General features: G+C 41.4%; 1 protein-coding gene across 2 annotated transcripts in view; it reads left to right on the forward strand.

Annotated features, from left to right (window-relative positions):
* The window catches only part of Rpf2 (ribosome production factor 2 homolog), a 30,088-nt gene extending 20,108 nt beyond the window's left edge, over window positions 1-9,980 (forward strand). For both annotated transcript variants that reach the window (XM_015500179.2, XM_048788870.1), the window contains 3 exons: window positions 3,155-3,257; window positions 8,158-8,302; window positions 9,251-9,980. In XM_015500179.2, coding sequence (XP_015355665.1) covers window positions 3,155-3,257; window positions 8,158-8,302; window positions 9,251-9,430 — 428 coding nt within the window. In that variant the 3' untranslated portion in view covers window positions 9,431-9,980. The remainder of the gene's footprint in view (window positions 1-3,154; window positions 3,258-8,157; window positions 8,303-9,250) is intronic.
* Window positions 9,981-16,466: the final 6,486 nt, after the last annotated feature.

Here is a 16,466-nt window from a genome sequence, read left to right on the forward strand (position 1 = left end):
ATCTTTTTTTTTTTTTTTTTTTCCTAAGGTTGAGGGGGCATACCGGAGATTAAACTCCGGGGTGTTTAACCACTGAGCCATATCCCCAGCCTGTTTTATTTTTTTATAATTTTTTGTAAAAAAATAAGTTTTATAAATCTAATGGAAATTGCTTTTTTTTTTTTTCTTTTTTTAATTGTAGTGCTGGTGGTGGAAATCTAGGACCTCATGAATGCTAGGAATGTGCTTTTCACTAAGTTACATCTTCAGCTCTGGAACTGTTTTTTTTTTTTTTTGGTACCAGAGATTGAATCTAGGGTTGCTTAACCACTGAGCTACATCCCAGCCCTCTTTTTAAAAATTATTATTTTTTATTTTAAAATAAGGTCTTGCTAAGTTGCTGAGACTGGCTTTGAAATTGTGATCCTGCTGGGGCTGGGACTGTGGCTTAGCAGTAGAGCTCGCCTAGCATGTGCGGGGCCCTGGGTTCGATCCTCAGCACCACATAGATAAATAAAATAAAGATATTGTGTCCAACTACAACTAAAAATATATATATATTAAAAAAAAGAAAAGAAAAGAAATTGTGATCCTCCTGCTTCAGCCTCCCAAACTGGCTGGGATTAAAGGCATGTACCACCATGCCTGGTTGGAACTGCATCTTTGATAGAATATTTATCAACCAGTAAATAATCTTTTTAGATTTAGTCTATCCTAATTTTTATTGTTACTGTTTTTATGTGACTGTTCATTGAACATTAAACTGATAGTAAATCAAGAAATGGGTTAATTTCATGAAATGTTCCTTTAAGGTCTCTGTTATTTATCTACCTAACAAGATTAATTTTTCTTAATGCCTTTATTTATAACAGTGGTCATAGCTACATTGTCTTAATTTATTTTAACCTTATTTCCTAAATTTTTAATCCATTTGAAAAATGTGCAGTGAGCTGGGTGTAGTAGCGCATGTTTGTAATCCCAGCAACTCAAGAGGCTGAAGAAAGAGGATCTCAAGCTTGAGACCATCCTCAGCATTTAGTGAGGCCATAGAAACTTACAAAACCCTGTCTCAACATAAAAAACGAAAAGGACTGGGGATATGGGTCAGTGGTAAAGCACCCCTAGGTTCAATTCCCAGTATCCAAAAAAACAAAAACATGCAATAATGAAAATAACTGCTAAAGGTTTGGTCAGGTAATTTACTAATCTTTTCTACAGCCTCACAGAGGTAGTTGTATTAGTCTTCTCAGGTTGCCATAGCATGACATCATTGACTTGGTGGGCTTAACCCACATAGTTCCAAAAGCTTAAAAGTCCAAGATCAAAGTTGCTTCCGAATAGGCTTGCTGGCGTTTTTTCTTTTTCTTTAGAGACAGATTCGCAATGCTCCTGTCTCAGCCTCCCAAGCTCCTGGGATTACAGGTGTGTGCCACCGTGCCCAGCTTGGTTTTTCTTACTGGAACATAAATTGTATTGGATTAGGGTCCTACCTTTTTTGACCTCCTTTAAACTTCAGTATATCCTTAGTGGCCTCTTCTCTAAAGAGAATAAATAAATAAATAAAAATAGTATTTTATTTATTTGGTGACTAGAGCTTCAAAATACAAATATTGAGAGAATAGATGCATTCAGTACATAACAGTAATATTGCTCCCATGTTATGGATAAGGAAATTGAGACCAGTTAGCTTGATTGCCCAGCTTGAAGAAAAGTAAGTGGCAGATTCAGGATCTGATTGTATTCCTGGACTACAGATCCCATGGCTTTGCTGTAAATATGCTGGTCAGCCTACTGTTTCCTTTCCACTTCATTTATTCATTCATTCATTTATTGGTATCAGGGATTGAACTAAGGGGCATTTAACCACTGAGCCAAATCCCAAGCCCTTTTTTTGTATTTTATTTAGAGACAGGGTCTTGCTGATTTGCTTAGGGCCTCATTAAGTTGCTAAGGCTGGCTTTGAACTTGCAATCCTCCTGCCTCAGCCTCCCCAGCCGCTGGGATTACAGGCATGCACCATCTTGCCCAGCTTCCACTGTATTTATTTATAGACACAGACACACTTAAAGTCTTATTTTTGCCTAGAATTAATCCATTGCAAAATATCAAACTGAAGCTTTCCATCTCTGACTAAAACTCATTTATCTTCAGCCCCCTTACTTCTTTTATTTTTTGTGGTGCTGGAGATTGAACCCAGGGCCTTGTGCATGCAAGGCGAGCACTCTACTAACTGAGCTATATCCCTGGCTGACTCCCTTATTTCATTTTAACTGCAGTTTTACCTCTATCTGTACCCTCATAATATCTTTCTTTCTTCTTGAACTCTCATTCCCTGCCAGCTTTTTGTCAGCATTCTGTTGAGACACATTTTAATCTATTACCTCTTTGTTTTAGACTCATCTGTACTTTCCTTGATCAGGTCTTGGAATCTTCAGCTGTTTGTCTTGTAGGTTAAAAATTTATGCCTTTACTAACATTGGTACTGGAGAGTGAATTCAGAGACACTCAACCACTGAGCCACATCCCTGACCTATTTTGTATTTTATTTAGAGAAAGGGTCTCACACCAAGTTGCTTAGCACCTCGCTGTTGCTGAGGCTGGCTTTGAACTTGTGATCTTCCTGTCCCAGCCTCCCGAGCTGCTGGGATTACAGACTTGCTCCATTGTGCCTGGCTTGACTAACATTTTTTAAAAAGTTAATATCCATGGTAAATATGATACTCCAATAAAAAAACATTGGCTTTAAAAGAAGAACTTCAAAACTGAAAAATTACATATTTCAGTGGAAAAGACATGAGATTAAATAATTGAGAGGAGAAACTTTCACACATTTTTCAGGAATCATTTTTGTGCTGCTTATCTTTTTAGTAAGTATTAGAGCAAAATGGGGCATTTAGAATGCAGCTCTTTGAAACTGGATTTTAAAAGTGTGTTGAGTTTTTTTGGTACTGGGGATTGAACTAGGGATGCTTAACCACTGGGCCACATCCCCAGCCCTTTTTATTTTTTATTTTGAGTCAGGGTCTCACTATGATGCTTAAGGTCTCACTAAATTGCTGAGGCTGGCCTTGAACATGTGATCCTCCTGCCTCAGCCTCAAGTTGCTGGGATTACAGGGTGTTTGCTACCATACCTGGCATGTATTTTTAAAAAATAACTTAACATGTGCTTTTAGACTTTTTCAGAGGTCCCACAGTATCAAATATTCGCCTGGCTGGATTAGAATATGTTCTGCACTTCACTGCACTGAATGGGAAGATTTACTTTCGAAGCTATAAGTAAGTACGTTTCTTAGCATGTTTTTCTTAATTCTCAGGGTTAACATGTTAGTGTGACTGTTTTATAGGGCTCAAGCAAAATTGGCATCTGCTCAAGAGTTTGGAGAGTCTGCAGAATAGTAATGGCAGCAGCTTCGTGCTGACACTCCATCAGGATGAGATTAGATCCTGCTAATCTTTGCCTCTGAAACTCTAGTTTTCCAGGGTCCTGGTCCATCTAATACTGCACGCTGTCTGAGTCTGGAACACTAACTCAGGAATGATCTTCTTTAGCTTTATCTGTTTATGGGTTTTGTGTTGTTTGTTTGATAGGTACTGGGAAGTGAACCCAGTGGTACTTTACCACTGAGCTACTCATGCTCTTTAATTTTTTTGTTTTGAGATAGAGTCTCACTAAGTTGCTTAGGGCCTAATTAAATTGAAGAGGCTGACCTTGAATTTACTATTCTCTGGCCTCTGCCTCCAGGGCCCCTGGGATTATGTATGTGCACCAAGGTGCTCAACTTCTTTATTGTTCTTAACTGGATTTAGAAAACATAGCCACAAATCAGGACAGCCAAAACAAATTTCAAAATTGTAACCCCCCCCCACCCACCCAAAGGCATAGACAGAGGTTTAAATAGGAAAGTAGATACATACTCAAGAGAGAATGGGGTGGCTATCAGTCTCAAAAGATGAGATGCTTTTGGGGTAGAGCAAGGAATACATACTCAAGGGAGAATGCAAGGGATAATCCAGAAGGAGTTAGGCCCTAAGTCCTAAATCTTTTTAAAAACTATAGTCCAGCTATAAATGTAAATCCTAACAAGCAGATTCTGTTTTTATTAAAGAGCTTAATGATGTGCTGAAATTATCTTTTGAGGTAAGCATGCCTTTTTTCTTCTTTGTAAAAAATAAAACATTGGCACTGGCTGATAGAGCCTCACTTTCCTAGAAACTGGGCTGACTCTCCAAACTGCCTTTCTTTGTACAATGAGTTTTGTTTCTGGACATTTTGAGCAGTGGCCTGGTAATACAGCCTGTAAGCTAGCAGCTGAGTGTTGATGGTATCTTCTGTTCATCAGTACTATTGTACAATCATTTATGTCCAGAATTTCAAACAGAGAGTTTTGGTTTGTTTTGGTCCAATTTTTTGGGAGATGGAGTCTTTTTTGTTTTTTGGTAGTGGTAGTTGTAGATGGACAGAATGCCTTTATTTTATTTGTTTATTTTTATGTGGTATTGAGGATCGAACCCAGTGCCTGAAGCATGCTAGGCAAGCGCTCTGCCACTGAGCTACAGCCCCAGCCCCAGCCCCAGCCCCAGCCCCAGGGAGATAGAGTCTTGCTGTGATAGCTCAGCTAGCCCCAGACTCCTGGCCTCAAGTGATCCTCTTACCTCAGTCTTCCAAGTGTTGAGACTTAAAAGCATTTACTGCCACTTCTGGCTAAGGTGATTTTCATTTTTATTCATAACAAAAGAGTTAGCTGACTAACTATGTCTAATGACATATCCAAATGAAAATAAACATTCACCTCTTGTTTAATAATTTTCATCATGATCTCAACTGAACTGAGTCAGAAGTGCTTACTTAGTTTTTCCCACCATTTGACTAATAGTACCACTTATGCTTTTTCCTTTCATTGAAAGTAAAATAATAGGGACTGGGGATGTAGTCAAGTGTTACAGCACTTTCCTAACATGCGTGAAGCTCTTGTCCCAATCCCTACCACTACATACACACAAAAAAATAATAAGGCAAAATACAATAAAATATCTATTAATTGCAAGATACAATTAAGAGTTGTTTTTTTTTTGGGGGGGGGGTCGTATACTGGGGATTGAACTCAGGGGACTTAACCACTGAGCCACATCCCTGACCTTTTATAGTTTTCATTTTAAGATAGGGTCTTGCTAAGTTGCATAGGGCCTTGTTGAGTTGCTGAGGTTGGCTTTGAACTTGCAAGTCTCCTGCCTCAGCCTTCTGAGCTGCTGGGATTACAGGCATGTGCCACTGTACCTGATGGAGCTTTGCCATTATTTTTTAACTAGTTAAAATTGAAGTTTTTTTTTTAAGTGTGTTGTTTGCATTTCCTCACTTGATATGGGGGCTTTCAAGAATGTATTGTAGGGGGGCTGGGGATGTGGCTCAAGCGGTAGCGCGCTTGCCTGGCATGCATGCGGCCTGGGTTCGATCCTCAGTACCACATACAAACAAAGATGTTGTGTCCGCCGAAAACTAAAAAATAAATATTAAAATTCTCTCTCTCTCTCTCTCTCTCTCTCTAAAAAAACAAAATGTATTATAGGGCTAAGGATATGGCTCAGTGGTGGAGTGCTTGTCTAGCATGTGTGAGGCCCTGAGTTCAATCCCCAGCAGTGCAAAAAATAAAAAGTGTTATGGATCAGGCTCCATGTTACACACCTGTAATCCCAGCAACTCAGAAGATTGAGAAAGGAGCCTTAGCAACTTGGCAAGACCTGTCTGAAAATAAAAAGGCTGGAGATGTGGTTCATTTGTAAAGTGCCCCTGGTTCAATCCCCAGTACCATTGGGGAAAAAAAAAAGTAAAATAAAACCAGAGACCCTAGTAGGAAATTAAATCACAGTTTTTCCATATTTGACCTCTAATACCTGCTAGCCATTGGCTTGAAATAGAGAATGGGCAGTGTGATGAAGAGGGAACTACTGGAAAGAATCACTAAATGTATGACAGCTTAGCAAGGATAGGCCCTGCTTGGGAGGTGTGGAAAATTGAAGAAGGATGTTTCCAGGTATGGGAGTCATCTCTGAGCCTGGTGACCTGGCCCCAGGTCATTTCTCAGGGCCTTATTTCTTCCTTTAAAAAGTGTAGTAATAGCATTTAGGTATTTCTGAATGATATCAGCAAATTCTGGAATCAATCATTTTCCTTTATAAGAGGGAAAAGGGTACAGATGTAGGTAGGAATATGCTAGAGAAGTCTTTCTCACTTAACTCAGCACCTCAGCCATTCTCATGAACTGTACTACTGTGTCCTTGCCCTCTCTCTTACTGCATATTAGCCCATAAGCAGCTTGTAAAAGGTAAGCTAATATTCACAGACATTGTTTGTGAAAATTAATAAGGCTTATAAAATGATTTTTAGCTTCTTGAATGAAAGGAACTTTGAATGTGAAATTGATATAACCTTCAACATGTCATTTTGGTTGAATAATCATAGTATTAATGACCTCCTGCTGTACATTTTTTTTTTTTTTTTGTACTGGGGATTGAACCCAGGGCACTTAACCACTGAGCCACATCCCCAGCTCTTTTTTATATAAAAACTTAGAAACGGTCTTGCTGAGTTGCCAAGTACCTCACTAATCTGCTGAGGCTGGCTTTGAATTCCTGATCCTCCTGCCTCAGCCTCCCAAGTTGCTGGGATTACAGGCATGCGCCACCGCTCCCAGTTCCTCCTGTACATCTTATGATAATTAATTACTCATTTGTGTGTATCATTTGTATTCCTTGGAAAATTTTATTCACTATAGGTTCAAAATCATTAATATGAAACAAAATCTTTAGTAAATACCACGTATGCCTTTGCCATGACATTGATTAGGTTTTACAGAGTTAAATAGGCCAAATGGGAAGTGGTAACCTGTCATCCCAGTGACTTGGGAGGCTGATGCAGGAGGATCAAGAGTAGTAATATCAGTCTTCTCAAGAAATGGGCAGATATTTAAACATAGGGATTGCAATTAGCATGTCTATAACTTGAGCCCATCTGAAAGAGAAGTAACAGGGTTTTGTCTTTGTGTCCCTGATTTTTGTACCATACCATCTTGCAGAACTAATGTTATTACTTTTGATTTAGAGCTTATATAGGAAAAGCAAAACAAAAACCAGATTGGATTATGAGATGAGTATTAGCCATGTGGTATAAAGTTCTGGTCAGTAGATATTTGGCTGAAAGTATGAAGGCTTGGTATGTGAGGCAAATACTCTACCAACTGAGCTGTATCCCCAGCCCTGAAGCATTTCTCTTAAGAAAAATAGTACAGTATGTATGATGGGATAAGGTGAAGGAAGTGGTTTAATTTGGGTTTTGTGCCAGGCATGGTAGCACACACCTCTATCCCAGTGACTCAGGAGGCTGAGGCAGGGGGATTGTAAGTTCTAGGCCCAGCTCAGAAAATTAGGCCCTGTCAGAGGATTTTTAAAAAATAGTAAGACTGAAGGACTAGGGATGTAGCTCAGTGATAAAGCACCTCTGACTTCAATCTTTAGTATCCCCACACACACAACAAAAAAATATATATTTTGAGCTTTGTTTTATATTTTGTGGTACTGGGTAAATCCAGGGCCTCTCACCTGCTAGGCAAACACTACATCCCCAGTCCTTTTTCTAATTTTATGAGACAGGGTCTTGCTAAGTTGTCTAGGCTGCCATTGAACTTGTGATTGTCCTGCCTCAGTCTCCCAAGTATATTTCTGACTTCTGACTTTTAAAAATAAACTAAAGGATATACTTGGTCTAATTTCTAAAGTGTTTAAGGAGCTTGGCCTGGCTGGGTGTGGTGGTGCATGCAATTTAGTAAGACTATCTCAAAATAAAATATTAAAAAAGTACTGGCTTGGGGGGATTGTGGCTCAGCGGTAGAACTCTTGCCTAGCACGGGCGGAACCTGGGTTCCATCCTCAGCACCACATAAAAATAAAGGCATTGTGTTGTGTCCATCTACACCTAAAAAATAAATAAAGTGCTAGGGGTATGGTTCAGTGGTTTGGCGACCTTAGGTTCAATCTCTGGTATCAAAACAAAACAAAAAAGCCAGAAACTTGGCCTTTCTAAATATGTCACTATATGTAAGTATAAATCCCTTGAACAGGAGTATTTTGGGGGGAGGAGTTTTATAAAAATCAAAGCAGTATTTCTTTTTCCTATTTTATTAAGGTTGCTGTTGAAGAAATCTGGTTGCAGAACACCACGGATTGAATTGGAAGAGATGGGACCTTCATTGGATCTGGTTGTGAGGAGGACACACCTGGCGTCAGATGACCTTTATAAATTATCCATGAAAATGCCAAAAGCTCTCAAGGTATGTGACCTATAACTTGGTGCCATATTTATTTTTATATTCCACCCTTCTTTCCAAAAGGATTTGCAATGTATTAAAGGACATACATAAAAAGATAAATAAATAAAGCTAGAGTCACAGAGTCAGGAAAGGGAGAAAGAGCCAAAAAGATAACCATAAAGAATAATAAAAAGAGTTACAGAAACCAAGCATCAAGGTATGGCACACACCTATAATCCCAGCTCCTTGGGAGGCTGAGTCAGGAGGATAGCAAATTTGAGGCCAGCTTGGTAACTTAGACTTTGTCTCAAAAATAAAATAAAAAGGTTTGGGAATGTAGCTCAAAAGTAGAGCCCGCCCCTGGGTTCAATCATCAGTTCAACAAACAAAAACAGGCATCAAGTTTAGCTTAGAGCTTTCTGGTAGCCAGGACTGACATTTTTAGCAAAAAAGAATCATTAAAGGCATTGTGAAGACTGGGGATTTAGAGCAAGGATGTATAAACCATATGTGCATAAAATATGTTTTGATTTTTAAGTGGTTTTAGAAAGTAGACATGTTACCTCTGGAATGATATTAGAGATGGAAAAATGATAGTCACAATTTCTTAAACTCAACATGGAGATTCTCTTGATGTATGACAGCAGTTAGTGTTTTCTCACAGTGTGGTCTGACAATTCTCCTGGGAATTATTAGAGACACACAATATTGGGCTGTACCTTAAACCTACTGAATTAGAATCTGCATTTTAACAGGATTCCCAAGTGATAGGTATGGATGGTTATGTTTGAAAAGAAAGGTATATAATGCTATACAATGTACCATTGAGGGGACACTCATTGATGAAAATTGTTACTAAGATAGTTGTTGAGCTCTTGTTTTTTTAGCAATTCATTAAAGTAAAATGCCATTTAAAAAGGAAAAAAAAAAAGATGCACACACTCACACGTTTTTCTCTTTGTTTTGTAGCCAAAGAAGAAGAAAAATATCTCCCATGATACTTTTGGTACAACTTATGGAAGGATTCATATGCAAAAGCAAGACCTAAGCAAACTACAAACTAGGAAAATGAAGGGGTTGAAAAAACGACCTGCAGAAAGGATAACAGAAGATCAGGAGAAAAAATCAAAGAGAATGAAAAAACATTAGTGAATTTAGACAGCCAGTGCAGTTTTATTCTGGTCTCTTAAAAAGAGTTGCCAAGCTTCAGTACATTCAGTTTCTTACAAGATTTTATCATAGGGCTGGGGATGCAGCTTCGTGGTAGAGTACTTGCCTAGCTTGCAGGATGTTTAGTCCTCAGCAGGACGCGTGCACATGCACACACACACAAACACACACACAAACACACACACGATTTTATCATATATTTTTATAACATGATAACTATATATTATTATGAACAATAATACAAAGTAAGCCTGTTACTTATACAGTTAAATCCTGGTGTACTGTCTTCTCTCTGATGTGATATCTCCTGCCTCTCAAAACTTCTCACTGGGTGAATGAAGGAGAAGGGATCTCCACAACCATTGGTGTTATTTAAGTTTCTAGGTTGGGTCTTGGATAAAGGGAGAAAGCAATGGGAAGCAGAAGTGAATAGAAGGAGGTATATATACATGTACATTCTCAATATGAACTACCTGGAATGTCAACCCCCATCTCCTGTGTATATCTACAACATGATTTTTATTTTTTACTTTTTTGTTATTTTGTCTGAAATTCTACCTGCTAAGATTCATTTGCGATTTTAAAACACAGATCCTTGAAACAGATGTCTTTTACCTGATCATTGACATATTACTATGTAATTAATTATTTGACATGATTGTGGGGCTGGGAGTGTGGCTCAGTAGTACAGCACTTACGTAACATATTTGATTCCCAACACCCCAGAATTAATGTTTTTGACTTAAAGAAAAAAAAAAAGTAGAGGACTGGGAATGTAGCTTAGTGATAGGGTGCTTATAGCATGCATGCAGAAGTGCTGTGTTCAATTCTGTCTTTTTTTTTTTTGGTGCTGGAGATTGAACCCAGGGCCTTGTGCATGCAAGGCAAGCACTCTACCAACTGAGCTATGTCCCCAGCCCTAAATTCTCATTTTTTTGGGGGGAAAAAATTATAGTCACTGTGTGTGTATGTGTGTGTGTGCTGGGAATTGAACACAGACTTGCTCTATCACTGAGCTACATCCCTTTTTTGTTTTATTTTGAAGCAGAGTCTTGCTCAGTTGCTGAGGCTGGCTTTGAACTTGTAACCCTCCTGCTTCAGCCTCCCAAATCACTTGAGATTATGGGCATGAATCACTGCAGTAGTCATAATTTCTTGGCCTAAACACAGGAAATTCTCTTGATGAATGACAATGCTTAGTCTGGTATATAGTTTTGCTTCTCACAGTGTAGTCTGACAATTACCTGACCCCAAAAGATATGCTGCTATTATGTGGAATTCCACCACTTCTCTGAGACAAAGGACATTTTTTTGTTGGGGAGGTGGTACTGCCCTATTTTGTATTTTTAGTTAGCACCTCGCTTTTGCTGAGACTGGCTTTGAACTTGGAATCCTCCTGTCTCAGCTTCCTAAATCACTGGCATTACAGGTATATACACCACACCTGGCTACAAACACTTGTAAGACAATATCCTATTACAGAAAACCAGACTTCTGTGGATTATAATTGAAGTTACTATATAGCAAATTGTATGGTAGGTCTTGCTGATGGAGAAGGGTTAAGGCATGGCAGGGTCCCTTATACAGCTGGTGAAGCCCATTGTTTACCTCCTTAATCACTATCTCCATTGGTATTGCCTGACCTGATGAACGAGGGGTCAGAAGTCAGAGAAAAGCATCCAGTTTCTGATACCCTTCTTCCTAGCTATTGTTCATTTATTGATATGACTTAGTGACACCCTGTCTAAAAATTCACATTAAGAAATTAAATTAGCTCAATGGTAAGTGCCCCTGAGTTCAGTCTCCGGTACCCTGAAGTTGGGGGAAAAAGTATGGTGGTGCATATCAGTTATCCCAGTAACTGGGGAGGCTGAGGCAGGAGGATTGCAAATTGAAGGCCAACTTTTTGGAATCTCAGTGAGAACCTGTCTTGAAATTTTAAAAGGGAGGAACTGGGGAAGTAGCTCAATTGTGAAAGGACCTTGGGTTCTATCCCCTATCAAAATAAATGTGGGTGTTTTCATCAGTAATCTTTCTTCATTTTAGATTGGTAATACGTCCCTCCATTATTATGTAAGTTGTGGGGGGTGGGGCAGGTACTGGGGATTGAACCCAGGGACTTGCCCTTACTATACAAAAATACTCTATAGCTGAGCTACATACCCAGAGCCCTCCTTTTTAAAATTTTTACTGTGAGGCAACATCTCACTAAATTGCCAAGGCTGACCTTGAACTTGTTATTCTGCTTCAGCCTCCCTAGAGAATGTGTCCTCGTTAGAAGTATTATATAATATTACTGAAACCTATCTTGTAGTTGTTGAAACAGCTGGAACCCTTGTTTCACCATTTATATGACTTTTGGATGCAGGGTCAAGATTCTAATTTCTAGCTGTCCTTGAACTTCACAACACAGCTTATATAAATGGGAGACTATTCATCCCAGAGGAGGTAAATGACCTGACTACAAGTTTTCTTTAGATTTTGGTAGATGAGATAGATTTTTTCCCCCTATGGAAAATCCAAAGTAGAACACTGATTACCAAATTTAAGATGTATGTGGTGGCACAACCTGCTCAATCCCAACTACCAGGGAGGCTGGAGCAGGAGGATCTCAAGTCTGAAGCTAGCCTGGGCAATTTACCAAGACCCTGTCTCAAAAAGGGCTGGGGGTACAGCACTAGCTGTATGAGACCTGGTGTCAAATACAGTACTGTAAAAAAAGAAAAGGAAGGAGAAAGAAAAATATTAATGTTCAATAATCTGATAATCTAGCAGCTTCTAATTTCTCCTTTATATTTTTAGTTATTTCAGGGCCTTCATTACCCCCACTCATGAGAGGGTGGGGACAGAATGATTCAAAAAAGCTTTAAGACAAAGAAGTTAAAACCACTTCTCAAATTTGACCAAAAAAAGGAGCATTTTTTTTTCTTTCAGAAATTGGTACTTTTTCCACCATAAAATTAAGAGATATTGCAAAAATACAATCTTCACATGATGTTCTTTTAAGCAGGATTGAACCCAGAGGTACTCTGCCACAGAGCCACATCCCCACCCTTTTTTATTTTTATTCTTTTATTTTTTAAAATTTTGAGATAGCCTCCCTAAATTGCAGAGACTTACCTCTAACTTCCCAATCTCTCCTTCCTCCACCTCCCAAGTTTCTGAAATTACAAGGACTGGTGACACTAGGCCTGGCCCAGTATAGTAATGCATTCTTTTAAAAAAAAATTTTTTTTTTGTAGTTGTAGATGGAGAGAATGCCTTTATTTGTTTATTTTTATGTGGTGCTAAGGATCGAACCCAGTGCCTCACACATGCTAGATATTTGCCCTGGAGTCATGCCCTCCCACCTAACTGGGACCCTGAGCTGCACACTCATACCTCTGGATGCAGATCAAGTAGAAGGGACTTGTGACCAGAGTTGGAGCTAAGCCAAAGTTGAGGTTTATGCTCAGGTTTAAGGATTTTTCTGTCCTTCAAACACTACAGGTAAAGACAGGAAGAGGTTCTTGGAAGGCAGAGTACAACATATATAAGTGCAACCATTGGGCTCAATGGGTGGGTCAGTGGTAGAGCACCTAACCAGCATGCATGAGGCCCTGGGTTTGATCCTCAGCACTGAAAAGAGAAAAATCTTGAGCAGTTTATTTTCCTACTCTCTTACTTAGTTCCCTGCCAGAGTCACTTACATGTGGAAGGAAATGGCACAGTGACTTGACTGAATATGGACATCACTTCAGATGACACAGCTTGTAGCAGTACATCTAGTTTGTCCTTTCAGAGGGAGCCCTAGGTATTAAGGCACTGAGGGAAAGTGCATGAGAATTTTTTGTTGGCACTTAGGCCCCTTTTCCAGCCATTTCTTGTCATTTAGCCTATGCCACAAATATGTCCTGAGTTGTACCCTCAGTACCTTCTTTCATTTAGGGATCCTTGGGGAAGGATCAGAATCTAGAAGACTCAGTAAGTAAATGCTGCAAGGGTAAGGGAAATCCTCTGGCAGTTTAGGGCTGAAGAATCACAATGGAGACTTGGGAACAAGTGGGAGTGGCAAAGGGTGGGAGGCAAGAATTTGCATTAGAAGAAAACTACACACCTGGGCTGGCGGTGTGGCTCAGTGGTAGAGCGCTTGCCTAGCACATGTAAGGCACCAGGTTCAATTACCAGCACTGCATATAAATAAAAACAAAGGTTCATCAACATCTTAAAAATATTTAAAGAAAACTACACACTTGATGTTGAGAGCTTAGCTGAGGTTTAAAAGGACAAAGGCAATTAAAGATACAGGGGAAAGGGCTGGTGTTTTAGCTCAGTGGTACAGCACTTGCCTGGCACATGTGAGGCATTGGGTTTGATCCTTGGCATCACATAAAAGTAAATGAAGGTATTGTGTCCATCTACAACTAAAAATACTTTTTAAAAAAAGATAAAGCGGAGCAATACCAATTAGTGGCATGGTTCTCTGAGAGCAGTATCAAAGTTAATAGCTTTGATATAATTCAGTGGTAGAGCACTTGCCTACCATGCATAATGTCTTGGGTTTCATCCCCAGCACCAAAAATAAATAAACAAACCGCTTAAAAAATGCAGAGGACAATAAGTGAGGCTTGGCTTTGTGATAGTAGTCTTGTGCTGCATAATGACATTTTGGTCAATGACAGAGTATACATGAGTGGTCCCATGAGATTGTATCACCTAGGGACATCTTAGTCATCTGTATAAGTATGGTGTTCATACAACAACGAAATTGTCTTACAATGCATTTCTCAGAAATGTCCCTAAATTAAGCATTATAGGACTGGTGTTATGCTCGAATTTGGGACCCCCAAAAGACCACCAGAGACCAAGATTGATGTAAGCAGCAAAGAGGTGTTTATTGCAAGCTACTTGGTCCTCTGCGCACACACAGCAACTGGTGACGCTGAGAGGCCCCAAGCCCAGGGTTTGCAGCAGCTTTATACATTCTTTGGGGAAGGCAGGGACCCCACATACATCATAGCATCTCATAGCAAATCATCACAGACTGCGGGAAAATCAAACAACAATTCTAAAACATGATTAGCACATTCACTGTTGGGAACAAGTTGGGTAGGGGTGATTGGCTAGGGTTCTCACCCTACTGAGTTGTTTGTCTGTAAATAACTGGACAGATCTGCAGTGCCAGGTGTCCCTGACTCAGTTACCCTAGGTGAGGACCCATAGCAACACCCTAGCAACCACCAATCAGAGTGAGACAGGGAAAATACCTGATGTTGGGAAAACATATAACGGCAGCAGCACCCCAAAGAAAAACCCCAACATGGCGCCTAACGGCCCTCTTTCTCTTTTTTTCTTTCACTGGCGCGCCAATGTGGGTGGGAAACCTTAACCCCAATAAGAATTAACTTCTTGGGCTCCGGAACTGACATATGGAAGAGCTTGCCAATAAACGGGCAACCCGTTATCTACCTCAGCCCTGCTACCTCTCCTTAGGTCTATATAAACCCCACAGTCTTTTGTAATAAAGTGGAACCTCTCCGGTGATCTGTGTCGTGTGGAGTCTCCCATTCGTAGTGTGATGCAGCGTCTTACTGTGGTGCCAAAAACCCAGGAGACAGTGTGCTCGACAAACCGAGCCCTGTCTCTGCCACTGCTGTCACCAACGACACATTTCGCCCTTGTCTGTCTTTTTGGGCGCTGGCTCCCTGCACTCACCACCGATAGGGTTTAGGTAAGTTCCCCCTCCCCGGCTCTCCAACTCCCTTCAGGCTGCCAGCAGGGGACAAGACCGTGAGCGTCCGGCATGCTCCTGACGCCGTAGGGAGGAGGGAATGCACCCCACTAAGACCTTCACTGTTCTCAGTGGACCCTCTGGCGACCCGCTTCCCTTTGGGGCATGAGGCTTCTGGGTTTACACTAGAGAGGCTCCCTAGTCTCTTCCTCCTCCGCAGAAGGTGCGTCCCCCGCCGGTGCCGTGCCTCGCCAGAGCTGTGTTCAGCCTGGAGCTGAACTTCCGGCCCAGAGCTGCGTTCTGCTGGGGCTCTGTTCCTTCTTTCCTTGACTCTCTCTCGTTCCGGTGGAAAAATTTTCCTGATGTCAGGTTGCCCGTGGCCTCGACCTTACAGGGTCACACAGACTGCACTTCATCGGTGACGACCGAGCTGTGCCCTCTGTGCCTACTCGCTGTGGACTGGTCACTTCGGGGATGCCCACATGACCCTCCATGTGCTCTACGCTTCCAGGAAGCCCCTATTGCCCGGGTTAATTCTTTTTCTCCCTTTGCTGTCCCTTCCTCCAATCTTTAACTATGGGTGCCTCCTCGTCTATACTGGAAACCTCACCACTCAAGTGTCTCCTTAAGAATTTGGCTACTCTCTCTCTCCCCGGACCTCAAGCCCAAAATTCTTATCAGATTTTGTACCTAAGATTGGCCGACATATCTGCTAGATAATGACAATCATTGGCCTCCAGAAGGCTCGCTAGATCCAAATCTCCTCCAGGACCTTTTTAACTATTGCCAGCACCTGAAGGGGTAGAAAGAGGTTCCCAGGTCTCCCCGTCCTGCCTTCTGCTCTCTGCTCCCGATCTTCCCTCTGTGCCCTTCCCTCCCCTCTTCATGTCTGCTCTCCCTCCCAGCGGTACCGCGTCCGCATCCCCTCCCTCTCCCTGCTGCAGCCACCGCCCGAGGCCCTGTCTGTGCACTCCCCCTCCTCTTCCTCTGCAGAGACATCCCCCTCCCCTCCCTCTTCTTCCTGGCCACCAGACACGTGCGCTGGTGCTCTACCTTCCCAGTGCGGTGGGCGAAATGGGCCGGTAGTGTGCCCTCGGCGGCCTGGAGAGGCCTCGGGATCCCACCTCAGCCGGTGGGCGAGCCGCCGTCCTTCACCTTCATTGCGCCACAGCAGCTTTCGCACGAGCCCCCGACTGGCACGCACCTCCCTTTGCCGCCCGGTTCCAACGGGCAGGCAGGATGGGTCCTACCTGGCTGCAATGGGTGGGATCTCCGGATCACTCGGAACCACCCCCCCCCCCACTC

This window comes from Marmota marmota, unplaced genomic scaffold, assembly GCF_001458135.2.
Source record: "Marmota marmota marmota unplaced genomic scaffold, marMar, whole genome shotgun sequence".
Classification (NCBI taxonomy): domain Eukaryota; kingdom Metazoa; phylum Chordata; class Mammalia; order Rodentia; family Sciuridae; genus Marmota; species Marmota marmota.